The 26,736-nt window shown below is 47.0% G+C and overlaps 2 protein-coding genes across 4 annotated transcripts in view; one reads left to right on the top strand and one right to left on the bottom strand.

The window, feature by feature from the left end:
* Window positions 1-22,090, bottom strand: part of LOC8026965 (variant surface antigen E) — a 34,610-nt gene extending 12,520 nt beyond the window's left edge. The window contains exons 1-5 of one of the 2 annotated variants that reach the window (XM_040212778.3): window positions 21,848-22,090; window positions 19,292-19,363; window positions 17,726-17,840; window positions 11,777-11,919; window positions 5,129-5,453 (exon numbers count right to left, since the gene is read on the bottom strand). In XM_040212778.3, coding sequence (XP_040068712.2) covers window positions 5,129-5,453; window positions 11,777-11,919; window positions 17,726-17,840; window positions 19,292-19,363; window positions 21,848-22,021 — 829 coding nt within the window. In that variant the 5' untranslated portion in view covers window positions 22,022-22,090. The remainder of the gene's footprint in view (window positions 1-5,128; window positions 5,454-11,776; window positions 11,920-17,725; window positions 17,841-19,291; window positions 19,364-21,847) is intronic. The other variant, XM_029977595.4, reaches the window with a different exon arrangement.
* A 3-nt stretch (window positions 22,091-22,093) lies between these two features.
* LOC8026966 lies at window positions 22,094-26,424 on the top strand. Of its 2 annotated transcripts, none has more exons than XM_042294696.1 (5): window positions 22,094-22,118; window positions 23,368-23,455; window positions 24,119-24,193; window positions 25,568-25,684; window positions 26,116-26,424. In XM_042294696.1, the coding sequence occupies exons 2-5, from the start codon at window positions 23,401-23,403 to the stop codon at window positions 26,241-26,243; spliced, it is 375 nt and encodes a 124-aa protein (XP_042150630.1). In that variant the 5' UTR covers window positions 22,094-22,118; window positions 23,368-23,400; the 3' UTR covers window positions 26,244-26,424. The 2 variants fall into 2 exon arrangements, with proteins under 2 accessions (XP_042150630.1, XP_002406834.3); XM_002406790.5 differs by lacking the exon at window positions 22,094-22,118 and adding an exon at window positions 22,405-22,598.
* The last annotated feature ends 312 nt before the right edge of the window (window positions 26,425-26,736 follow it).

The following is a 26,736-nucleotide window of genomic DNA, read 5'->3' as shown; positions in this document are numbered from 1 at the left end:
GGCCTGGACACGGGCTCCGGCTGTGAGCTCTGAACGACGGGCGACAATTACTAGGGTCGGCGGGTCCAGACTGCCGGCTTTCGAAGACACGCAACCGGGATGTACAATAAACCCATTCGCTGCCTTCTCGTTGTGTTTTGACACTTCCTGGGAGACGCGCGAAGCACAGACTGATCGGGCGGGCACAAGTGGTGAAGACAACTCAAACTGGTTTCCAAATGACACTCTAGAATATTCTCTAACACTTGGACCGGTATCAAGGCTCCTGATGGTCTTAAAAAAATCGCATAAAAGAACCAGGGACATGGCACGCAGGTGCACACGGGGACTGCTGAAATCGGTGTCGCCGCCGCTCGCAATGGCCCGACGGGCAAACTGGCCGCCCCATTAACAGAAACGCCTCCGCTTGTGGCGCTGAATGCAGTACACTCGTGGCGCCGCCTGGCCATTGCCGGCTGCCTATAGAAGCAGTCGGCCTGCGACCGGCATACAACGCGCGCGAACACTTCTCCTCAACCTGCGATTAGTCTGTCGTTGCGGTTGTTTGTTTCTCGTGGTTTCCAACGCAGTGGAGGGACGCACGCACGTGAACGACACGTGCGTGCTTCCCTCCGTCGCTATAGCAACTGAAGGCTCTCTCTTCGCTTCTCCCCACTTCTTCGAGCAACCTCTTTGCCCCGCGAGGGCCGCTTGCGGCTAGCGCTGTTATCTAGTGTCGCACAGGGAAGCGTGCTCGCTGCGGTCAGTCGGCGCGGTCGGCGGGCTGCTCCAAAAACCACACTATAACCAATATTTCCCTACGCGCGCCTGCATTTTAAGCGGTATGTGAATACATGCAGTTCTATGGGAGGCGAACCGGTGGTTTAAAAAAGCCGTGTTATATTTGGTCCAGCACTATAAGCGGTTACGTTGTAAGAGGTCTATACTGTACCTGCAGAGCATCCGGTATGCCAAGTGAGCATCACATGCGCAAAGCGTCCGATTTAAAAACAAGAAATAGCCCAGCAAGGTGAAACATTCTGTGTATATAACATTTTTAGTTCACCAAAGACATAACAAATTGCAACATGTCCCGTGGTGTGCTCAGTTTTGCGTTTAGGCAGGCACTTTCAAATCTGTAATCACTGCCATATATGTGTAGTAGTGTTGTGCCAATATTCGAATTTTCGAATAGTACTCTATTCGATATCCGCTTCAGGAGCAGTTGTAATATTCGTGCTTTTCGAAGTGTTCGCAGACTCACGGTCGCAAGTTTGTTTTCTGTCTAAAGACCATGAAGAAACAATATCTAAAATCAGGAATATGCTCACACGTTTGGCAAAATGGCATAAATATTGTGGTAAGAACTTTGAAATATATTCATCGTAATTATTCCATCAACTTTTTTAATAACGGGCAAAAGAAACCGAGCAACGAACTCCAGAGACGCCAGCGCCATCTTCGCCAATCTTGGCGCCCTGGTTGCCAGCACTCTTTTCTCACCACCGCCAAATCCAGACATAAATTTAAAACAACAAGCTTAGGATAAAAATAAATACCTTTAGAAATTTCTCATAACATGCATACTTGCTCAGAAACTTTTATTTCCGATAAAACTCATAAACACGGTTTCAAAACATTTAGTCTATAATATTTTGAAGGAATATTATATTATTACAGCGACAAAGTGAGTGGATGACATCGACACTGTCAAAATGACGGCAGCTAAGTCGGTTGGCAAGATGGACTAACGACAGCGTGAGAAGTCCAGTTTGGAAGTATTTCTGAAAACTTCCATCTAAAAACGGCCAAGTTTTTTGAACGGCAAGTATTCAATATTCAATTCGAAAATATTTGACCAAAATCACTATTCGCTTCGAATTCGATTTGAACTCAAAATCCACTATTCGCACAACCCTAATGTGTAGCGCTGGCCATCAAAGGGTTCAAGAGTGTCAATAGATGCTCTTGGGCTCCGTCCTACTCCAATATGTTCATCTTCCGTCTTTGTGAGAGACAACGTACCGATTGTTGGCACAACAAACGTTTTGGCGAATCGGCCTGCGGCAAGGTACCCTAGTCTAAATGTCAGGAGATGTGGGACATCCCCCGATTTGAGACTGCCACTGCCATTGTAGAACCCTTCTGTTACTACTACAGGTACCCTTTATCAACAAGGAAGCCCGCATTGCCGTAAGGCATTCTAGCAGGGAGTGGGTTTTACCAAACCTTCTTAAAGGGACCATGAACGCAGTTTCGAAGTTTTATTCGACAATAAAATGAATGTCAGGCACGTCTCAGATACTGTTGACCAAGTTCTAGCCCGAACAGAAGTTTGGGTGCCGCACCAATCGAGCAAACAGGCGCGGTAATAATAGCGCCGGGAACGATGCCTGAGACCCCACCGAGGCGGCGGCAGAAAGGTGAACTAAAACGCGCCGAAGCGTGACGACAACGGGCTCCTCGTCTGGCGATTGGTTCAAACGATAGACGTGCTCTTGGTTTCGATTTCGGTAGCGAGATGGGATGAAAATTTTTTATTTGAACGTTGGATAATCTTTTGAAGTTGTAGTTGGAAACTAATAGGTTTCATACCGTGTACCGTAAAATCCCGTAAGGGCGCCCTCCCCCGAGAGATCGCCCATCCCGTTTACCTGGCTAAACATCTGTAACATAAAAATTCCGAAACATCGCCCACCCTTTGATTTCCGGTGGACGTCAAGCGATGTCCGACGGGAATCGCGCATCAAAGGCGCGATCGGCGGTACCGGTGTGTCGACAAGCGAGTTCATAGCGGGTTCCCGCGTTTTTGTCTGCGATCTGCGCGCGATATCGGCTCGCGTAACACGCTAGTTGTTGCCGCGTGTATATTGCATCGTGAAATGCGAATCTGCTGCGCTTACGATTTGCGGTATCCGTTCCCGAGTTCGTGGCGGATTCCCGTGTTTTCGTCCGCGATCTGCGCGCGCGATATCGATTCTAAGCAGTAACACGCGCGAGTTGTTCCTGCGTGTATATTGCATCATGAAATGCGATTCTGTTGCGTCCGCGATCTGCACTATTTGTTTCAGTGACATGCGAGTTCGTAGCGTATTCCCGTGCTTTTGTCCGCGATCTGCGCGCGCGATATCGGTTTCCGTGACAGGCAAGATTGTAGCGGGTTCCCGCGTTTTTATTGCATCATGAAACTTGAATCTGCTGCGTATGCGATCTGCGGTATCACTTCCCGTAAGATGCGAGTTCTCGGCGGGTTTCCGCGACTCCTCCGCACCGTGAAACGCGAATCTGCTGCGTCGGCCACTTGCGGTATCCTTTCCCGTGACACAGGAGTTTGTAGCGAACTCCCGCGTGTTTATCGCATTATGAAACGCGAATTTGCCATGTCCGCGATCTGCGGTATCAGTCCCCGCGTCACTTGGTTTGTAGCGGGTGCCCCGGCGCTTATCATTAATTTTGATACAGTTTTGCTGTGGCGTCCGTAAAGATAGCCCACCCCATGTTTTTCACCATTTATCTCTTCATTTTGGGTGGGCGTTTTTACGGGATTTTACGGTATAAAAGCATAATCTGAAGCGATCTCTCCGTTTGTCACTGGTTGAGCGCATCCCGCACTGCTACCTCGGGCGCGTAACAAGCATCGGGCAACCATGGACAAAAAAAAAGAAAAAGAGGTACGAGCGCCGGGGGCGGCGGACTTTTGGTTTTGGTTTCGTGCGTCGTCTCGTGTTCGCTTTGCGAACTGGTGTCTCACCAATCATGCCGCGTTTATGTGCAGTAGTAGGCTGCGCGAAAGGTAGGCTAAAGACGTGCAGTCGATCGGGCGACGTTAGTTTGCATAAACTGCCGACCGATGCAGCAATGCGCAGCATTTGGTTGCGTGCCGTCGTCTTGCGTAGAGCTGTGGATAGCGGTGTCAGGATTTGTTCGTTGCATTTCCGACCAGAAGACTTTGAGCAGCACCCTCACGACAGCCGGAGTCTGGGTAAACACATGAAGTTCCCACGTCTGAGGAAAGATGCTATTCCCTCACTTTCCTTGCGCAAGGAGCCCATACCACAGCGGCAGCGTCCTTAGCAGCATCTCCCGTTCAGTCGACGTGAGGTCGCTGAACGGGAGCTCAAACTCGTTTGCGAGCGCGGCGTTGTCGTCCATTCCTTCCAGGTTTTCTTCACAGACCGCCGTGCACTAGAGCGAACCACGGGAACCACACTGAGTGTGCACTAATCCTACCGATGCCGACAGTGCTCTCTGACGTCACTTCTCTTTCCAGAGGCGAAAAAGGGAAGAAATCTGAATGTTTGTTTCGGTTTCGCAAATTTATTTGCAGGTACAAAAATGAGTCACAACTTTCTAGAAAAAATTGTGTGGCATGCCAGGACCCCAATGCTTCCGAAAACACCTTCTTTTTGAAAAAAAATTATATTGCCTTCATGGTCCCAGGAATATACATCCCAGGAATATATATATAAAATTTATCAAAACATATCTAGTATAAAAACTCACGTATAAGGAACTATTCATGAGCACATCGCTGGAATTACAAAAAGAAAAATCTATTTGCACAGCTGGAACATAAGAAGCACTACCGAGAAAAACTGGAAAAATAAAAGCGCCATCAATAAAACACCAACCGAAGTACCATTTTAAACACTAGAAAATTTGTCAAGAATACTCCACTCTTCAGTTCTCGGGGAAAAAAAGAAATAGCAGACGCATGCGCGACAGGAGCACGGTTAGATTTTGTTCGGGTGGTCCGCTCTTTCCGATATATAAAACGGTTCCTGTAAAAACAGGTCCCTATTTATAGTTAGTTGATTGTTATAAATGTCATCTAGAAATTTTAACCCAAAATATTTTATGCTTTGTTTCAGCGTCCGGAAGCACCCAACGCAACAAGGCAATGGGACCAATCGAGCAGCATCAAAAGCACAAGTCACCAGGTCTCTTCCGTTTATGGGTTGTTCAGAAACACAACGAACGCCACAATGGTGCGCCTTAGACGCCGTCCGATCGGTCCCGTCTGCTCGCGGCGTCGCTGCGTCTGAACTTGAGGCGAAACGATGTATAGCTCTACCGGTAGCAAAAGTCCGCACTGGTGCGGACTCTCGACCTCATCGTCTAGGTGACGTAGGTCTGCAGGTACACATACCACACATCTCCAAGCCAATGTGACGCTTCCCCGCCGCCGTCACGCCTTCTTCGTCGCTGAGATCCGTGCTGTCATCCTCGGAGCTCGCGGAGTGAGACTCCCTGGCATTGGCCCACGATGCTCCACATTCCAGGCTATCTGCGCCGACAAACTCGGCCGGATTGAAAGACGGCTTCTTGTTCGTGGCCTTAGATGGCAGTGAACCAGTCTTCTTTGCCCAGAACTGAGGTTCCTTGGTGGTCGACCGCTCCGGGTTTGAGTGGACCGCTTGTTCCGTGGTCTGCGCGACCTGATTCCGATGCGAGCCTTCGGAGGGGATGTCACTCTGAAAGAAGAGCGCAGAAATCTTGGATGAGTCGCGGGCACTTAGGCATTCTTCTTGAGCTAGCCAAACTACCGTAAAATCCTGTAAGGGTGTGTCCCTATAGGATTTCACATGCTCGTTATATACCCGTATATAACGAGCACGTGCAAAGAGTAATTTGTTTTAGGTTTTTGGCTTCCCAGCTAAACATTCTCATTAGACCCAATTGGAATTTTAACTGGTTTTAATTAGAACCATCTGGTTTTAGTGGGTTCCAATTGCAAGCGCTCTGGCCAATGGGTCTTACCAATTGGAAAAAAAATTTCCAGTTGGAAACTTAATGGGTTCCAAATGGGTCCCATTGGAGTGACCAATTGGTTGTCCAAAAACCTAACTGGTACCAATTGGAAATTCCAATTGGAATCTAATCGGGATTTTCAGCTGGGTTTAGGACGGTTACTGCAGCAGAAGCCAGCTCGTGCAGCGCGTGTAACTACTTACAGTCTCGGCACGCTCCTTGGCGCTTGAACAGTTAGCAAAAGTCCCATTAATATGCACGCATGGTTTCTGTTTTGTGGAAATATTGATCCACTAGTGAAGACATCCTTCAGTGGTTCGTACCATATCGGCATCTAAAAAACAACTTTGTCAACAAGTAGTTAGCCGCAAATTGTTTCTAAATATGTTTTAGTATCTAATGTAAAAAATGTGAAATTTCGCAGAAAATCATCACTGCATGCTGTTTAGCAAATACAGTCGCCGACCGATTTTTCGGACGCCAATAATTTGGACTTGTTCAATATTTCGGACCTAAAGAAAGAACGAAGACCTGCCTGATAGAAATAGTGCATTTTCACGACCAATATTTAGGACGGCTTGAAGTTTGAAAGTTTGATTATTCGAACAAAATCGTTGCAAGCGATTTGTAGGAAACACCACTGAGAACCCGCTACTTTAGGTTCTATGTTGGCTGTACATGGATTGGCTTGGTTTGGCAGCCCTACCTGAGTACTGCTAAGTCCTACCGCTAGATGCACCATGCTACGGCTTTTCTTTTCTCTAGCTGCACGCCATTATCATCATCATTTTATCATTTTGCTTTGTTCATTCTCCATTCTGCAGTCGTGGACCTTGCGCTTCTCATCTCGTCTCGGTGAATCATGTTTTCATACTACGCTGGCTTGGTTGTCATGGCCCCTCTATTCTTCCGCCGCCGCAAAGTGTTGCTAAGAAGTGCGGAAGGTACTCGACCATAATGCTAGAAAAGAAGGCAGCGATTCTCAAGCTAACAGAAAGTGGCCGAACGCAAGCAAAGGTGTCGCCCCACTTAGATGTAACAAAGGCAAGTTTTTTTAATCTTCTGATTTTTCAACCTGCTCTATTATTCTGATGTTTTTTCGGTCCCTGCAAAATCTGAAAGATTGGTCAGTAGAAAACTGCCAAATCACTCAAACACAAAATTGTAAAATATGTATCATAGGAAGGTGCTTAGTAATTAGCTAAAAAGCATTAGAAACGCAAAACTTTAATAACCTTTTTTTTTTTTTAGCAGAGGTCTATTGATCGCCAGGTCGCAACATGCACATGTGTGTTGGTTTCAGCCATAACGCTTGTGGGCACGCCAAATGGAGAAACCGAAAATATTAATTCAGCGGGGTCTACATTCAATATACATTTTGATAGATATCTCGCTACAGTGAAAGCCGGTTGGAATGAACCCACGTACAGCGAATTATTTTCGATATCGAACTCACAGAAAATTTCGATAGAAATGCATGCAAAAAGTGTTTTTTTTTTTATAACGAACAACACATTGGCTATATCGAAATTTTTCCCCCGGGAAGGCTTTCAAAAATGCGCAAAACAATCGTCTTCTAGCCCGTCCCTTCGCCCCAAAAAAAGGTAAGAAAGAAAATCAAATTTCAAAAGCTTAAGCTGCAAATAAAATTGAGCGGAGAAGGTATTCAGAAGGAAAAAAGATGCTAAAAAAACACTGCTTGCACACAAACAAAAAAAAAAAAACAATTTTCATCCCAAAAATATTGCCCACGAACAGAAGCGATTCAGAAGGGGAGATAAGCTAAAATAACCAAATCTGCAGGCATAAAAAAAATAAAAATAAAAATAGCGTGTTGTTACAAGGCAGAAGCGAAAAGACGAGAAAGAAAGAGGAGCTCTCGCCTTACAACGAACGCATCGTGGAATTTTGTTGTAAATGGTTTTTGCTATATCGAACTACTTGCTATATCGAACTGATCATAGCATTTCCTGCTGTTTGTTATAAACGGGTGTGACTGTAAACATCTAATAATGTTGGGACTAGCACAGGAATATGTGGCCAATGCAAACAAATTACAACACTCTTGCATCTGGTATTTGTTCTTTCTTAAAGCACTGACAGGAAAATATGATCCCAATGATCAACGAGATATGGCAAGTTCCCCTCAGGAACACTGAAAATGCCACGCGAACATGTATAGAAGAAAATGCAATGACCACCGGCGCCTAAAAAAAAAAAAAAGTGAATAAGGTTTTAAAAATGTCTACACCTCTAAATAAATTTTGACATCAAGCAACAGAATTGTGTTTACACCATATCTAGCATTCAAGAAAAAAATGCAAGCTTGCAACCGTAAAGGCTACTTCACGCATTTGCATTTGAGTGTGGAGTCTCTTCCATTCTGCATAGAACCCAACTGAAGGAGGTCTCGCACAATTTCCAAGATCAAATCTATGCACAATCTATGACAGGTGGTCTCTTATAATACTGTAAGAAAATTTCTGAGTATGCGGTGAATGAATGATGCGTAATATATACGCAGATGAGCCAGCGCTGCTCGATAGATAGCGTCGGCGCATTCTTTCGCCGCAGACGATCACGGGCCATTGCAACGCAGTCGGTCATGCTCAAGCTCAAATGTGTGAACCAGACTTAAAGGTCGTTCCATGTTTGACAGGTCCCATCCAATGTCGCAACACAAAATCAGGTCAACTTGCTTCCAGTGTTACTTTTGCTGCAATTGAACAGACCCATATCACTCCGGTTTTACGAGACGGCCACCGAAACAGATGGCGTCAGCAATGTCTAAACGCAATAGACATTCCCTCGTCACTTCAGTTCTTTCGGCTGCTTCTGCTAAAGTCGGAGGCTCGGCAGCAGCTCTGAGTTTAATGTCTCGAGTTCCTAATGCCACCGAATTCCCTTTCGATGCGGTAACTTTCAGAGTGAAAATGAATGATTACCAAGTTTTTTCCGGGAGCTATGAAAAATTACCTCATTACTAACACTTCATAGTGTTGGCACCTACGAAATCACGGAGTTACCAGTGGGACAGTTGATTGCATTGCGAGTGCGTTTTTCTCCTAAAGGGCAGCAACTCTGGTCAATTTCAAGAATTTTGAGTTAATGACTGATCTATGCCATTTCTTTCCAAAAAAAAAGTGTAATATGTTTTGCGCAATCTTCATTTAAAGCTTGCCACAAACCGAAACCTTGCTTGCGGCGGGCAACATTGCTTCTGTGTTGTCAGCTACATGCACTAACCACATGGTACAAAATCGAGACGTCACATAGCAAGCGGGCGGGCGAGCACAGCTCAACGCAAAGGCAAAAGTGCCGGCTGCTATGATCAGCAGTCTGCTACACCTGACGACGTCCTCACTACCGTGGTTGCAGCTCGTGTTTTAGAGCAAAAAAAGGCAAGTTTTCACAAGGGCTTGTTTTAAAAAACGTTAGTAGAAATTGAAGTTCAGTAAACCAAACGTAAATTTGTCGCGACAGGTTTGTATAAGTATGCCACGCTCAATGTCTCAAACTGACTCTCTCGCACACGATAAATGCTGCCGGCGATGACGCATGCTTGCACGGGAGCACACAGGCGCATGCGCGTTCCGCGAATCGCATGGTCAACAATGACCACCTGCAAAAGCTAGAGGCGGTGCAATGACTTGCACCGCATGTAGCCTTTGCTTAAAAAGGTACAAAAGAAGCGCACAAATCCCCCAGGAGCCTCGAACACGACGCAGGCAGCGCAGGGTGGGCTGCGCCGACAGTGGTATTGACTGCGCTGCCTGCTTTGCCGCGCCTTGTTCGCTAGAATTAGCAGATTTTTGGTGATTTTGCACACACTTTCAGCGAAATTACATTGAAATATTTAGCATGTGGTCTCTTTAGGCAATACCGAGGAGAAGTGCATCACTTTCTGGATATGTGAAATTAAACGGACTTGCCTGTTAAAAGAACCACAAACTGTTTTAGAATTCAAGTCAGCACAACAGACCTCCAAGATAAAAAGCGATAAAATTGGTTTCCATCAGGACATTTAAAAGTTAAAAGCGTAGTTTTTTTGTTTTTTTTTTTGTTCTCATTGGGAATATTTTTTGTCTTCATTTTTGCACGTCTGAAACTGTGATGTTTCTGGCCGCAGAAAGTGACGGGCAAACGCAGTTTGTAGGTTGGACACGAACACTACGTCGTAGCTTGGGTTACGCCCGGGCACACAAAGTGTGTCGGCAGATATTCCGGAATGCATCCGTAACCTGTTGATTGTGCCTCAATTAGCCCGCTAGAGTCAGCCGATTTCAGCAGCTTCGTGCGTTTCAAAGTTTTGCCAGAGTGTTTGAAAAACATTTAGACAGAACTAGGTCGGAATATTTGATGTGTGGTCTTTCTAGGTGGCACTGAAGACTGCATAATTTTTTCAACAGCAAAAATAAAGCAGCGTTGCCCTTTAACAATGCATAGTGAGTGGCAACATGAGCTGGCCCAGTTTAGTGCTAGCCAGTGGTAAAATGCTGCATCAAGTACTTCCAGTATGCTAAGCAACGAAACTCATTGCCACAGAGCAACAATAGGAAACACACCAATCCATTCCAAGACGTTTTAAAAGCTTTTCTACCAGTTTTTAACGATCACAGTCACTACAGAGTAGGGAACGACAACTGCCCTGTAAATTAGGAACATTGGAGGCAATGTCCAAGACGTATTAAGCTGAAGCGACAATGTCCTGCCACGGTCCCCTCGGTGCCATTTTGTGTGAAATGACTTTTCCAATTTTTATAGAAACTTCATACGTTGCATTTGCACATGATGAACACTCGAGTACTTTAGAGGTATCTTTGAGGCAAGTCCCGCACCGTCTCCCCTCAACCCACAAGATAAACATTCCCGTAAGAAATCGAGTCACAGAAACGCCCCCAACAGACACGCCGACGCCAATGTTGGGAAGTACTTTAAGTACATTGTACTTAAAGTACTACTTCAAGTAGGTTTAGGAAACTTGTACTTTACTTGAAGTACATTCTCCGAGTATGTACTTATACTTCACTTAAAGTATTTTTTTTCTCATACTTTCTACGGAAAGTACAATTCCCGACTTCAAAGTACATTCCCCAAATTTGGTTTTGTTAAATTTGTATCACGAAATTATGCTTTGTGTCAACTCCGAAGAAAAACTGGGAGCGATATCCTACTCTTGTCAGGAACGTGAGCAGACGACACATCGCTCCATTTGTTCTCGTAGCGGCTTTCCCGTAGCTTTTTGAACTTTCGCTACTTCTCGGTTGGTCAGCGCAAGCGAGGAGGTTTAAAATATTAGGAGAGCGAAATTAATCGTCATGTAGCACCTGAGACTGTGGTGCCGAACAATTAAATTTTCAAGTAGAAGTAAAAGAACAGAAGAGAACGTCACAATGCTTTGAGACATTATCTTTTGTCTTTTCCTTCTATTTGAAAGTTCCTTAACTTTTTTGCACTCCAATCTCAGGTGTCACATTATGATTAATTATCACCAGCGCACTTGCACACTCACTATTTTTTGCATTAAAGAGAGGACACTTCTCTGTGAGAGGATTGCTTGCGGAAGCTACGGGACTGACGTAATGCTCTCTCCTAGTACATTTAGCCTTTCTTGAGTTCAGCAACCCAGTGTAAGGGGCACCAAATTCAGAAGAGGGACTTCTGAATTTGGCTCCATTCCTGAAAATAACTACCCTGTGACCCCTTGACTTTATCAAATATTCGCCACTGTTTCTGAAAATTGGCCAAGCATCCCTGATTACCTCAGGGCCCTGGGCAATGCATACCAGTTAAAAAATCACTATATAGGGGAATGAAAGGGCATCATGAAAGATTGTGCTAAAATACTTGTACTTTACTTTGAAAGTACATTGTATATATAGTACTTGACTTCAAGTATGTTGGACCCAGTGTACTTAATACTTTACTTAAAGTACATCACATCTCATTTACTTTGTACTTTACTTGAAGTACCTTTTAGATGTACTTTGCCCAACACTGGCCGACGCATCCCAGCATCAAGAAACATTCGAAACATCCTACAAACCTGCCAGCCATTTTCGGTGCGCTGCCTGATGCCTTGTGGGTTTTCCAAGCGCTTGGATTCGGAGGGCCTTGGATTCGAGGGCCTTGGATTCGAGGGCCTTGGATTCGAGGGCCTTGAATGTGGAGGTCTCATTCTTCCACGAGCTAAGGAGCACCAGAGAAACCAAACAGTGTGTTCAACTTTAGTTAGGGTGCTAATAAACGAAACTCTACAGATTGTAGAGCTACTAGCAAGGAAGTACCCTATACAGCACGGGTGGCCAAGCTGCGGCCTGCAAGCCGCATGCGGCTCTTCGTGTGTTAAAGTGCGGCTCGCGGCTCTCTCCTCTACCCCCCTCCCCTCCCCACTCCACCGCTTCCCTCCCGGTCACACAAGCACTTCCCCTAAAAGACAAAAGGAATGCATTTTAAATCGAAAGACAGGTTGCGGTTTGGCAGTTTTGTGCTACTGCTATAGTCCGCTGCAACTCAAGAGGGTAGGGCAAAGGGTAAGACGGGCCAGGGAGGAGGAAGCAGACGAAACGCTGGAGAAGAGGGGAAAACCTCCTTCTCACTTTAGCTTTCCATCTGTTTCCTCCTCCCCGGCCTGTCTTGCCCTTGCCCTACCTTCTTGAGTTGCAACGGACTATATCTTACGTACAGTTGAACTGCTTTTGACTCATATAGGTTGAAAGTATTTCGAGTTTCGTTTATTGCTCTGGACAAAAGTTTGACCCTCCCGCCCGCTGCTCTTGGAAGTTTCAAGGTTTTGTCTGCGGCTCTTAGGCCGGGTCAGCCTGGCCACCCCTGCTATACAGTATAAACTCATTATACCAGGCCTTGATAGCGATTGAAATTTTGGTCCATTGTAAAAGAAGTGTGTAGAACGCAGATACTCTTACTACGAACTTTGGCGCAGACTATGACTCGAGTTCGATCTAACCAGTGAGACCAACGAAATGCACATGGATATTAGAAAAGAACTGGTTTACTGAATGAAACTTCTGAACTTTGAAAGGTGGTCATTTTAAAAGCGCAGCTCTTAGGTGCCCGTTTTCGGCTTGAGCGTCGCCATAACCGCGCATTGCATTATGGGAAATGTCCCATACAGTGATGGAAGTGCCATTTGACCTTTTGGAGCAGGCCTTCTAGCAGGCAAAATGTTGTTTTGGAGCAGGTAGTGGCCCTTTTGGAGCAGGGTCCGGCATATGTTGGCATATTACTTGAAAATGAAATAATACTGCATTGCTATATAAAGCCCATCTCTATTATTGGAACACAACGCCTGTCGCCTTTTTAAGACAGGATATATAAGATTCAACAAAGTAAACACACAAAAAAACATTTTTTAAATGAAGTTTATCTGCTCCTCAGATTAAAAAAAATACAATTAAATATGTCACACTGAGTTCTGATGGTACCCAATATTTTGTTTTATCAGCTTGCGCTTCTTTTAAGGCATTCGCAGCAGCATTTAACGACCCTCACTGTTGTGGAATGTTTTAGTTCAGATTAGAGTTGTCTTTCGGGCAGCAGCTTCAAATATTGCGGTATCTGATATTCGCTTGAAAAATTCCGATTCATTTTCGATGTGCTGGCGAAGTCACGATCGAATCACGGCGAGTTAACCTGTTGAGTGCGCTCATTGGCATGCACGACGCGCTGCAGAGAAGCAGTGCCCGCGGAGCAGACACCGCAGTCGCGCGAGTCGCGCAGTGCTTTTGTGCTCCGAAAAGGACGGTGAGGCTTTACCAGCGCTACATCCAGAGTTTGGTGCAACTCAACTATACTTCGTTTCAGCTTCGGTGCGAGCGCAGCCAAAGCTACAAGCGCGCGCATGGAGCCTGTAACGGTGCCCACACTGCACAAGCCCACGGGCAAGTCAGGAATGCACAGAGCATTGGGCTCGCACTAGCTTTGACTTCGCTGGTAGCTAGCGCACGGGAACAGGGCGGGCCAACAATGAAAACATCTACAAGCTCGGCCTTTTTTTTCTTTTTTTAGATAGGCTGCTCAGTGGGATGGTTCTTCGCTTAGCCTCTGCGGCTTTGGTCTCAGATGTTGCTAACGTTGTTCCTTTCAATGATGATGATGATAATGCACCCTCGCAGTTTCGGTTTGCGTAACAGTTGCGGCGCAGAAAATACCGCGGTACCGCCATGCGCTCTGATAAGACTTCAATTTTTATTTTTTATTGCTACATCTCATCTCGGCGCAGGCATGGCGCAGTTCTTCGGTAAAATGACAATTTGGCGCTACATGTAGCAGGATTGCGTCCTTGGCGCAATTTGGGCAGCACTTCCATCACTGCCCATAATGCACCGCGCAGAACCCTCGTGACGTCACAAGGGTCTTGCGCAGTGCATTATGGGACATTTCCCATGATGCAATGCACGGAGAGGAGGAGGAGGGGGAGGAGGACTAAAGGGAGGCGAAGGGGATGAGGGGAGGGGAGGAGAAGGGGGATGAGGAAGAGAAGAGGAGGGGGAGGGGGAGGAAGAGTTTGAAGGATGAGGGGAGGAGGTGAAGGAGGAGGAGGAGGGAAGGAGGAGTAGCAGGGAGGATGAGGAGGAGAAAGGAGGGTATACCCTTCTCTCAGTACCCTTCCCTCCTCCTCAAGAGCTGCGCTCTAATTCGACGTTACAGGGTGTTGTAAATGTCTCAATATTTTATTGAGCTGCACTAATAATCATTATTCCTGCACGCTTTGGGCCACAAGAGGCTTGTAAGGCATCAAGCGCAATGACAGCAGTCTGCAAAATGATTGTCACCACCACCGAATCAAAGCCGCATAATGTCCGAAATAATGACTGCCGTCAAAGGGTCTGCTATAACGTGTCACAAACCACTTACAAACTCCTTAATGTACAAGAATGGACCGTTGGGCTAGTTGGTAAACGTTCACAATGAAAAACAGCGCGAAACACAAGGACATGGTGTACATGATGAAGAAAAGAGCGAAACACAAAGACACAGAGGAGAGAAATACATACAGAACAAAGCACCTTGTCCTGTATGTATTTCTCTCCTTTGTGTCCTTGTGTTTCGTGCTAGTTTTACAGCCGAGCTGTTGAAGGCTAGTTTCCCCAAGATCGAGTCTGGTACCAAACAAATGTCGACACAACACTTTGGTTGCCACCGTTCAGGGTGTTGTGTTTGCCAGCTGTCTGCTTGCCGCCATCACTCATAAATTGTGGCAACTTTTCCAGCCTCGGGAAACAAGACAACTGGTTGCTGCCGTCGCTCATAGATGGCGGCAACATTTCTTCGGGGGAAGAAGAGCGGGAACGAAACGAGCGGCGATGTGCGCAACAGCGCCAATGGTTCTGCAATCGCCGTGAGGCCGCTATCGCCTAAAGTTCCATTGCGTCGAGCGCTTCAGATTCCCTTGTGAAAGAAGAGCAGATCGCTCGTCTGGAAAGCCACCGACGAGAACAGAAGCAACAACTCCGCTGCTCTTCTTTCTTCGCCAGAGTGGAAAGGCTGAAAGTTGTTTTCATTAAGAATCCTTAACGTTGTCCATTATATACAAATGTATGTTATAAAAAGTCTTCTAATAAGCAATGTTGGCTCAATGGCATGAATAGGAAGACTAAACAAACTTAATAGGTTAGTATGTTGCAACCAGGGTTCTGCGTTTTTGGACAAATCCGCCAAACTCCGAAAAACACTTGCCGGTAAACTTTTCGGCAATTCGAATTTCATCCGAAAAACTGCAATTTCAAGGTCACAATGGCAAAATAAAAAGCAAATGACGAGGTGTTTTACAAATCAATCTTGTAAGAGCACAGTGTTGGCGGTACCGAGGAGAGGCCACTCCACTTCCCTTTGAAAAAAAATCTCAGACTACCGACAGAAGGGACTGGTGAAGGCGAGCGGGTTGAACATGAATACATAAAATTGAAAGAATAAAACACAGAGGACAAGCACAGGACAACCACTTTCTTTCATTTAGCAACGACGTTTATTCTGGGCAAAGACATTGCATCCTCAGCGAAACCCTGACAAGATAGGTTGATAAGGGGGAAGGCTAACAGGGAGATGGAAAGGGTGATATGAGGGACTGAAAGGAAACCTCGGAGATGGAAAGGTGATAAATAGGAAAGGAAACTGGGAGATGGAAGGGGTAATAGGAGAAGGAAAGGGAGAACCACGAGGCACAGGCACAACTACCGTGATGGTGTGTATTTACGGGGAGTTGCGATATTTTTCAAGTTCAGGCTTGAGGAATTCTAATTCCCGTCTTACTAAGGTTACTGAGTTCGATGAAAAGTTGTTTTCTGCGCTCTGGATGAGAAAAGATTCTATGATTTCACGTCCATGGCGATTGCGGTGTCCCCCTCTAGTCTTGGTTCCTGCGAAGTCAGGCGCGCATCCAATGCATTCGTTCGCGTGAACCGCAATCGGATGAATGGGGTTGTCGGTTGTCGGGCACGAAAACGAGGCCACTTCAAGAACCGACAATGCCATTCTGCTGCTTTGGTTTTAGTTTGGATCGCAGCATTTTTGTGTTTTACAGGGAGGACGGGTCGTGTTCATGTGGCTGTGAAAGCTACGAGCCCGTACTTTCCTAGGAGGGGGGCAGGACAGCTGGAGCCTCCTTGCTTTCCAGTGACCAAGTCCAGGAGTGTAGTCTATCTCAAAGCATTAATGTTAATTTAAGCAAAGCTTCTTTGGAAGATTCGTCGCAGGACAGTTAGCGTTTCCAATGCTAAGGGCGGCAAAGCCAAATGCAGCTGCAGACATACGATTCACTACAGGTGATGTTTCTATGAATTTAGTGTGCCATGTTTTCCGGACATTACATGCTTAAAAGTTCAAATTTTACCCGATGCAGACTATCTACAGGTGCGCAAGGATCTGTTTTTTTCTAAATCGTTCACTACGACAAGACGCGAAGGATTTTATGAATAACGAAGTATATTAATGTTGATTTACGTACGATATAAGTTCCCTTGTGAGCCAATACAGCTGGCATTTGTCAAGCTGTGCTGCGAACGATACTTTCTACGCTCGGAGTAGTCCCGGCGTGCAAACTGCGCACTGGGTGCGGACTACAGTCCGCAAAATACGGCACGTTCGCGTCCAGATAAAATTTATTTTTATTTTTAACTTTTAAAAAACTGGTAACAAAGTATGATTAAAAACTGGGACAGTCAAGAAGACAATATTAATTGGGATAAATCCTTGATTTTCAGCGAAACAAACTCAAAAAAAAAAACAAACAACCTCCGAATTTTACAGTAATATACTCTGCAAATGCGAAATCCCATGGGCGCGCTGTTTACAAATGAGCTCTCGCAAGGTGCGGGCAGATGCGCGGTTTCTGCATAAGCTGTGGGCACTGCACGTGCGCAGGAATCACATTCGCGTGAAGGGGAGCATCTGCGCTCGCGCCCTGCCGATGGCAGCTCCACCGCAGCGATGTGATGGTGGTGCCAAGTGTTGGCATACAGTTATGATTGAATGCCTTTTGTAACGAGACCTGTCGTAATGAGGTTATGCTGTAGAGACGGTGCATACGAATGTGCCTCCCCCGTCAGTCACTGAATCAAAAGCCATGTAGAAAATTGAGGCCTGCAAACACAATCTCGTTTTCCTCCGTGGAACGCCATCACGGTCGCACGGCGCCAACTCAATGCGTTGAACCGAGGCCCAGCCAAACGCCGACGCAGCACCCTCGTCCAGTCTGCGTCCGATCTCACGGTGACGAAGTAAACGTTCGACCGCATAGGCCCAGCCGGTATGGCATTGTTCGCGCAAGTATGGGATCTGATGGAAAGCAAGTTAGTTTTGTACGCAAGCATTTTCTCTGCGTTTCCCCGAACGTTTTCCTTGCTCGTGGGGAAAGGCCGGAAAGGCCCAATGCAATCGTCGCGAGCGCACGACCCTCAGTGTGAGCCAACCGAGAAATGGTGCTTCCGGTGGGCTTGTTGACGAAGTACAGAAAGAGCTCGGGCAACGCACTCACCGTTTGAGCTCGAACTCTGGGAGAAGACTTGAAGGTGGTTGGGCCGCTGATTTTTGTGGAATTTTTGGACAATGTTCATGTCGTCGTCCGTATCCGACGAGCTGGTTCCTCCTGCCTAAACACACACACAAAAAAGAAATGTTTCTTATTTACTGCTGAACTTTTAATATTACTATTGTTTCACGAAAATGAAGAAGATGGTGCTATGCACCATCTCATTCTTAGCTAACAACTCTGTCAAAGCCACTGGCGCAAGAACGTGGCTTCGCTTATCATTTTCCTTGCACGAGGACGTGCAAATCGAACCGCAGGATCAGGCCCTCATATATGCGAGCAGCAGCTTTGACAACTCGGTACATTAAGTGTGATGTGGAGTATAAGCGGATACAACACACCCCAACTACGAGAAACATTTTGTGAAACGTGTGAAATATCAACAGTTTCTTATATGTAAAAACTGGCATAAAGCATGATAAAACTTGGTCAAGGACCTGGTGGTTCTTCTGGATCCACATTATAACAGAACATTATAAGCAAGAGGGGAATAGGTGTGAGGCTGTCATAATTGTGACACTGCCATAAGTGTGAGACTGTCATAAGTGTGAGACTGTAACACGTGACCCGGTCATAAGAGTGAGCACCACAAGAGCGAGCACCACAAGAGCAAGCATCACAAGTGGGAGCCAACAAGTGCTAGATCAAGTCCACTTTCAAAAAGGGACTCGTTCACATCACTGCTGCTTAGCACGAGTTCCCCGCTTTGGCCAAAAATGAAATGCCCAAAGGCAAGGAAAGGAGGAACTAGAGAGAGTATTAGCACTGCCCGACGGATGAACATTTACTGAAGAGAAAACAAACTTAGGCCCTCCTTTGATCCCCCGCACAAACGTCTCATGTGAAGACCACAAGAGTGATGCACTGTCGCAAAACCTGGCAGCATGACCGACGGCTCGCTGTGTCACGATGTAAAGTAGCGGTGTCACGTGATTTACCAGCATGACCCGACGCTCAACGTTATTAGATCAAATAATGTTGTTGACGCAGCAAAGTTGCATGATTCCACGACTTTGCACTGCGAGTCATGTGACCCTCGTAGCCTGTGGTCTTACATACGCACACACTTGAGGTGGTCAGGCAGTGATGCGACCCATAGTGGCACCAGTCATGTGTCCGAGTAACCCACGGTGGCATCCCGCTAAATTTGGCCGACGACTGCACGGCGGCACGGCGATGCAAAACAAATCCCAACGTCACTTCCATTAAAATGCATACTGTATTAAAAACTGGCCTCAACACGACAGCCGCAAAAACACCATCCACGGCGAAAATCTAAGCCTTGCTAAGCCCAGCCTCTGTCGCAAAGAAAAGTTGTCTGGCAGGCTTTGGACACAAAACGAGGACGCTCTAAAAGAGACAAAAGTCATATTATAAACCTTGTACCGACTGCGTGCATGTGTCCACCCCGTAGAAGGCTTACCGAAAGTCATAATCAAAACCCTGAGACACGTTTAGGTCACAATGTTTCCTAACCAGCTCGCCTGCACACTTTTGCTTCTTGCAACTTACCCAATCTGCACCCTTTCCGAGAGGCCTCCCTCGCCCCAACCCCCTGAGGGCAGAGGCAGGGGTAACCCTTGCCTGGAGAACAGAACAGAAAAGAAAATAATTTTTTTCGGCCCTGAAAATTTTTAGGCTAAGAACGCAGCAGGTTAAGGTGAGGAATAAGAGGCTTCAAAAATCCGCACAACAAAAAGTAGCCATGAAAAACTAGAAAACCCGTAACACACGAGTCCCTTTCAATAAAGCAGCACCTCTCGTGTCTCTAGCAGAATTAAGTTTTTTTTTTATTGCAACCTTGCTTTCCAGAGAAGCGAAGTAGCGGTAAATGCGAGTCAGAGCACAGACGAAGGTTAAACTCAATTTGTCTTCGAGCAGACAGTGCGGTGAGAGCTACGCGCTTGCCGAACCAATCAACCACGTCCCTTTTATCACCTGACCTAGCTTTCCAAGTGTCGGTACAGGCAGGAGCTTGATCCCCCGGAAAAAGAGAGTCGTATGACTGGTCCAAACATGTAGCTTTCACTGCACCATCAGCTCAGAAGCGAACAGAGTAGAGGAGACATACATACACATTGAGGAGATGCGAACTGTATATCTACGGCGTATAATATTCCTTCCTGCAATGCACCCACGGGCTAACGGTAGCGGAAAATAAATAAGGTAAAGCCACAAGGCGGGCTAGCCGGCATATGTTTCTGAAAGATACCCCCAACTGGGGAACCAACACTGTGTGAGTACACCGAGGCATGTCCGTTTGTAGATCACATGTTTAGACTGAACAAAAAAAAATTGTTTAAAGTGCTTGGATAGGTGTGTATGGCACACAATAAACTTTCCCAGTGGCTCAGGGTGCATAATTCGAGTCTCGGCGCATTTGGCGTAATCTGCAATAAGATGCTCGATCTGCAAGTTGCGAGTCGGCCTCCAAATGCAATTTCCGGCACATCCTTGACGGCAGTGTACTCCCTTGAAGCCCTTCATATGGCAAGGTGAGGACACCCTGCCTTAGAGCAGATGGAATGACAATGCGGTTCTCCAGCAGTGGCACTCAGTCGTACACGCCCAGCCTGTCCCTCTGCTTATAGCCGATTCACCAACAGACTGAATCGCGATTTTTTTCCGCGGACCGTGTACCACGTGACCCTCACGTCACCGATTCCTGTGATCGGCGCCTCGTCCACGGACTGATAAAGTTGAGCACCTTTTTCACTCGCGCATTTTTGGCGGGAGATTGACTTGAAAAGCGTTTAGTCGGGCAACAATACAATGTTTTTTTTTTTTTCTTTTTTCGAATGATGAAAACAAAAATGGCGCATCGTTGTGCTTTGTGCGTTCACTGGTTCATTTTATTACGCGATTTTTGGTTACACGCGTGAAAGAAACTGCAGAAACTTTGTCCGGCTGACGTGACGCAGGCTGCGGTACTCCTCCGGGTCCGTGTCAAGAAGCTCCCGTCAAAACTCGTCTAGCACGCCACCATATTTTTTGCAAATCCGATCAGGCTTTCACCGAGCAAGACCTTTCTTGTGACTGTGGTAGCTTGAGTGTTGTGCACGAGCGCGGAGTGCGTAAAAGCATCTCCAAATGCCCCTCTGCGAGCCCAGAACTTTGTCCCTTCTCAAGCAGGACCATGCCTGTGCCCTGGGTTAGCAAAGCTAGTGGCACTTTGCGTGAAGCCTATCACGGTGTTTTGTCTTGATCTGCACCTAAAAGCGGCGGACGATTCCTTATTGCAGTAGAAAACGTCAATTTCTCTTGGTTAACGGTGCCATGGTACGATGCTAGAGTTTCGCGGCACAGTGGAGTGGCAAACAGGTTCGATCCGTCCTCGCTGGCGTCTGCTCGTTGTCTCCCTCGTGTGGATGTGCTAGGGAGACGGACAAACTGCAGACATGTCGTCACGTGATCAATCCGTCCACCGATTAGTCCCTCGAGTGAATCGGCCTTTAGAGGGACGCTGAACAGAAATTTGGAGCTTACAAAACAAGGCTGGAGCGATGGGTGGGACGCTGCAACGTCCAAAAACATCACTAGTGATGTCTTTGGGCGCAAACTCGGAATTTCTGATATCGCTGTACGAGCTCGTACAGCGATTACTGTAACGGAAGGCCGTATTCTTGGAAAAGAGGTGCCCAATTGAACACGGCCGACAAGAGATGTCACGTCACCGATTCTCATTCCCTCTCCTTTTTGCTTCGACCCGTCGAGCAGGTGAACTGAAGCTAGGAGAGAAGCGAGGCCGCTTCCCCTCATTCTGAACCGTTCCAGGAGAATCGCGACGTCATATTCCTCGCTTGAATTTCATTAAGGGGCTTTACACGAGACGCGACTGTTTAATGCTGACGTGCCGCGGCGTCCTAGCGTCCAATCATGCGCGATCCACGGGCGTAAACTAGCGTATCTCAGCATGCTTCGGCGTCTGCTCACACAGCGTCCGAGAGGATGCAAGGAGAGCACAACGGAAATGCGACCTAAAGATATCCGATTTTGCTTGCCACAGTCGCTGCTCAAAATTTGAGAGCTTCTGAAGAGAACAACGAAACAAAGTCGAAGCGTGCTCACGCTGACCCCGTCGGCTTCGTACTGGTCTTTGAGAAACTGGAACAGGGGCAGGGACTCCAAAGGGGCGCGCTCTCGGCCCCTGCACCAGCACGGAAGACGCCTGCCACCCGTGGCCACAGGAAGAGAATCTTCGGCCGTTTGGTGGTAAAAGTCTTCCAAGTCAGAGTTATTCATGCTCACACAAGTTCGGTTGACGAAACCACGAAACGAAGCTGACGCGAAGCCACACAGTGGATAAGCGCGGGCTACAGCCGACAAGGACAGCCGAACAGTAAGTTAGCCATCCAAGTAGCCAAAAAAACGTTCACAACTTGGTTTTGATAGTTCCGCGCATAAAGTTATTATAATTATAATAACTCTATGCTTCGGCGTAAATATGTAAATCAGCGGTGCAGTTCTAGTTCACATTAGTGCAGTCCCATGAGTGCTTTCGTGGTAGACAGTAGACATCAGTCAATAAATCAACGCACGTGACAAGCAGGCTAGGTGACGCAAGCTACCGCCCAATAAAATATGTACGACCAGTACTTTTTATCCATTCATTAACCTACCAATTTATTGTATTTGTTTTGTTGGAAAGCATTACGGGCATTACCGCATTGCATTACCACGAGAATGTGTCTTGAACTAAGTCGGTTCTCAAGTATTCCATCATAGCTTGTGCACGTTGCGCACTGACTCTTCCAGCTTCCTGCGCGCTCTCAATCTCTGTGGGCTCTCCTGTCGCTGTCAAGAGCCAGAGTTTTCGAAGGTATACGTGCTCCTTACGTGCAAAGCTGGTCGGTCGAGGTCGACTGTTCTTTACTGGCACTGAACAACGTTGCCGTCAATGAAAAACAGCGAAAGAAGCCGGTCATTTGCCTAGTCATGGTGCTTAGTTGCACTTGCACCTGCTCGGGACACGTTAGCGTTTCGGGACTAAGCTGGTCTGGCACCAAATGTCGGTGGACGCTCTTTCGAACATTTGCTTCGTTGGAATGCCGTAAATTCTATGTTCCCACCGTTCCTTGCAGTAGCATGTTATGTAGCGCTCTGTTTAGGTTCATCCAAACTTCGAACACAAAACGCTAAAGCTCTTTTGCGTTTTTTTTAAATTTTTTTTTAATTTTTTTTAAATTTTTTTACATATTTGTCTACGGTGGGGATGAGACCACAATTACGTGGCTAAAACGCTCATCCACTACAGGTAGTTTTACGTCGCGTGAAAAAGATAGTGAATGACACCTCACCAGCCCCTGATACATTTACCTTGACCATTTGACCTGGGAACCTTTTCTAAGTGCGGAACTTAAAGTACCAATTTCACTAGACATTAGTCGTACCAATTCGATTTAGGAAACGAAAGTCTCGCAATATGTTTGTTTTATTAGCAGACTCGATATACAGATCACAAATATAGGGTGTCTGAAGTCACCAAGCTCGATCTAAAATGGACCGTAAAAATCAATGCCTGTACGAAGCTATGGGGGGCATCTCGGGACATTACAGTACTGGTCTAGAAGATGCATTTCTACTCGCAGGAACTTGCACGCTTTCGTCACTCGACACCAGCGATGAAGCCACTGGAACCTCTGCAAGTGCCTGCCAAAGAGGTTGACATTGTGACAGGTACAGACAACAGTGTTACTTTTGATTCGACTGTTGGGTTCAGCTTGTTTGGCTAGGCCAGGGCGATGCAGTCTAACTTAACTGGGTGCGCCCCGCAAAACACTACAGGGCTCATGCTTTACAAGTAAACAAGATAGCAGTACCTTCTGAAGGTAATGCTCGCAGTCTTCTCGTCGCACTGTAATGGACAATTTTCAGAAATTGGCCAGTTCCGAAATCACTGGTTCCAATTCTTCGAGCAAAGAAGAAGCTATATCTCGTTGGCCCTATAAATCATTTTGGAAAATCCTGGGAGACATTGTGGCTATCCCAAATCGCAGACGCCTTTCCTAGAAGTCTTGAACAATTTCGCTCGACGTCTAGACGGCAATGTCTACGTCCATGATGCAAAGAAGCGCCATTGTAGATTTATTCCTGCTGTCCAGGTTCCTCCCGCATGTCTTGTTCAAAGTGTTTAAAATACCAAACGCGTAGCCCAAAGTGAAAATAGGCCCCCTATGTAAAACTGTCCCTTGTACACACACATTAGAGTACCTAGTTAGTTTAAGAGTTTTGTAAAGTGGTATTCCTCTCCTGCGCTTTAAGTCATGCTCCTCGGTAACTTCGTAAAGGATTAAAAACCGATTTTCCGCACATGTTCCACAAAGCTACTTTATTCCACAGAAAAAGCAAGTGACCCTCAGCACCCTAACAATGGACAGATCGGGGACTCTGACCACACCTTAAACAAAGAAACAGGTGAGGCACTTTGTGCATTCAGCACTGACTCACTCACTTAGGGCTCCTTCAGTAATGTTCCAGTTTCTCCAAATTTTCTGCTGGATCATGCGCAATATGGCAGGCACTGTGGGGCTTGGCAGCCATTCGTCAGGAAATTGTGCTCTCCCTTCTGCGATTGCTTGGAACAAGGGCTATGAAGCCGACGAAAGGGGACTAAATCTTTGGCGGCGCCGGGGTTCTAACTCGGGGTCTTTCAACTGCCGCCGCATGGAATGAAGTACGACTCTTGCTGGCACGTGCTTCGTGCCCGATCGTACCAACCGAATCGAATAACGGTTACACTGCATTGTTTCACCATGGGCTCAAAATAATTCCGACAGTGCTATAATCGGCCATTGCTCGTAGACGGCGCATGGATTCGATTTCCCGAATACGGCGAAGAGTGAAGCAGCCTTCAGCTGGGAAGGTGTATACCGTACCGGGACTGCAGGCATTTCGATAAATTCGGCCATGGCAGAACTTCTTTCAAATGGGGGAGGGGACAAACTCTTCTTTCAAAGGAAAAGGGGAACATGCATTTTTCTTTTTTTTAGATGGGAGCAATTACGATTTGTGAAACAAGTGCTACTAGAACATTTTAGTGGGGCCGGAGTTTCTCGGTCGTGTTGCTCTGCTTTCATCGGCACAAACGAGAGCAACGTCGAACTGTCGACCTTGACGGCATTGGTTTCACGAACGCGACGGCTTCGGGCTCCACCGTGCTTGTTGCACATACTTTCAAGCTTGCCGTTCGCATTCAGTCATCTTGGCCATGCCGTCGCGAGTGGGAACTGGAAAACCACCGGCACGCTGGTCATACGTCGTACAAAAGGCACGGTATTCGCTGTGGACTCGATGCAGAGGTACCTATGGACGCGTGTTGAGCATCTTTGAAGCATGTTTCTTCTACACACGCACGTTCGCTTTGCACATGCCTGCAGACAGTTTTCGTACGACCAATAGGACAGGACCGCCCTACGACGAAGGAACACGCTTCGGACAATGTCTGCAGGCGGTTTTTTGTACGACGTATCGGCAGCACGATTGTGCAGCCCAAGGTCGTCGCGCCACCGAGATGTTTCCTTGTCAAGGTCGCCAGCCTCTTCTGCAGGGGTTGTGGCGACGTCGGAACGCTGAGCTCCAATTGGCTCTGATTAGGGGGTGGAGGGTGAACCTCAAGGCAGCTTGCTTTGATTTGTGCAACCACTATCCTTCAATCGGAGTTCGGCGTTCCGACGTCACCGCGACCCCTGCATAAGAAGCAGGCGAAGTTGCACTCCGCGCACCTTTAGAATCGCAACCCTCCGGACGCCCGCGGACTTGACGACGACTCATTCTTGTCCTCGACACCAGATTCCGACGAAGAGGTGGAAGAGGCGTGGCAGGCGGCAGGGGTCGTGGAGGACACCAAGCCCGACGAGGGCCCCGCGGAGGACTGGGAGTCCGAGATCACAGAGCCACACTTCGTCGGTGAGCGATCCACAGTTGTGCCGACACTTCTTCTCCGCGAAACGCTCGCTCGTTCCCTTCGGGGTGCATCCAGGTCTTTCTAGGTCTGCCAAAGAGCCAGGAACTTGGCGACATGGCAGAGTCGTCTGTTCGATGCCTCATTGGTTTCGGCACATTTTTGCCTCAATAGACCTTTTGCCAAATTTCTCGAGCACCGTTGCACGAGCTCAGCGGGGACACCGAAAGCCCATAGCTCCTTGTAGCTTCTGCTATGCTGACTTAATGTGAAACGGAGTATTTGTTGCTACATTGTCTAGGCACTGCTTTCTTTTTCTCAGTTATTTGGACTTTAGGGGCTGCTTGCATAGAAATCTAGAAACCGGTGAACATCTCGTCGGTGTTCCTTTCGTGGGCGCGATTGACGAGACACCTTTCTTTCTGTCTTTGAGCAGTGAACAAGCGCGCCTACCTCTATGGCAAGGACGTGTTCGTTCCGTCGGACATCCATGCCGTGTCCTACCGGAGGCGGACGGCCTGGTACCAGCCGGTCGAGGGACAGTTTGACGACGCCGACTCTTAGGGGCCCCCTCTTCGGACACGGTTTCTTCGCCTCGTGAAACGAGGGAATTGCGGCGTATTTTTGTTTTCCCATTTCTTTGTCTGATGGGAGAGAATGCTTTTTCGGTTGTGTTGTGCACGAGCGAGCCAAAGGGACCGAGCCACACGCTTCTTTTGTAATAAAGAGATTTTTCACACGTGCATTCAATTGTGGCAAAAGTAACAGCGGGAGAGGTCACAGCAGAGTCACTGACGGATGAGAACAGGGACGTCCTCCAGTTTCGCCTCCAGTGCACAATGTAAAATATACGTGCGCAAGAAGCAGACAAGTCGTCTGCTTCTTGCGCAGGAGTTGTGGTGACGTCAGGACGACACTGAGCCCTGATTGAAAGGATAGTAGGTAGACCGCAATACTAGATGCCTTGAGGTCTGCCCACTATTTTTTTCAATCGGAATACGAACATCGTTGCAACCTGAGAGCAAGCTTGTTTCCAAGAAGGAAACAAGCTTGCTCT

The sequence above is a fragment of the Ixodes scapularis genome, unplaced genomic scaffold, assembly GCF_016920785.2.
Source record: "Ixodes scapularis isolate PalLabHiFi unplaced genomic scaffold, ASM1692078v2 PGA_scaffold6__148_contigs__length_123643588, whole genome shotgun sequence".
Taxonomy (NCBI): domain Eukaryota; kingdom Metazoa; phylum Arthropoda; class Arachnida; order Ixodida; family Ixodidae; genus Ixodes; species Ixodes scapularis.
The sequence above is the reverse complement of the archived record's forward strand: the minus strand, read 5'-3'. Positions and strand labels throughout refer to the sequence as shown.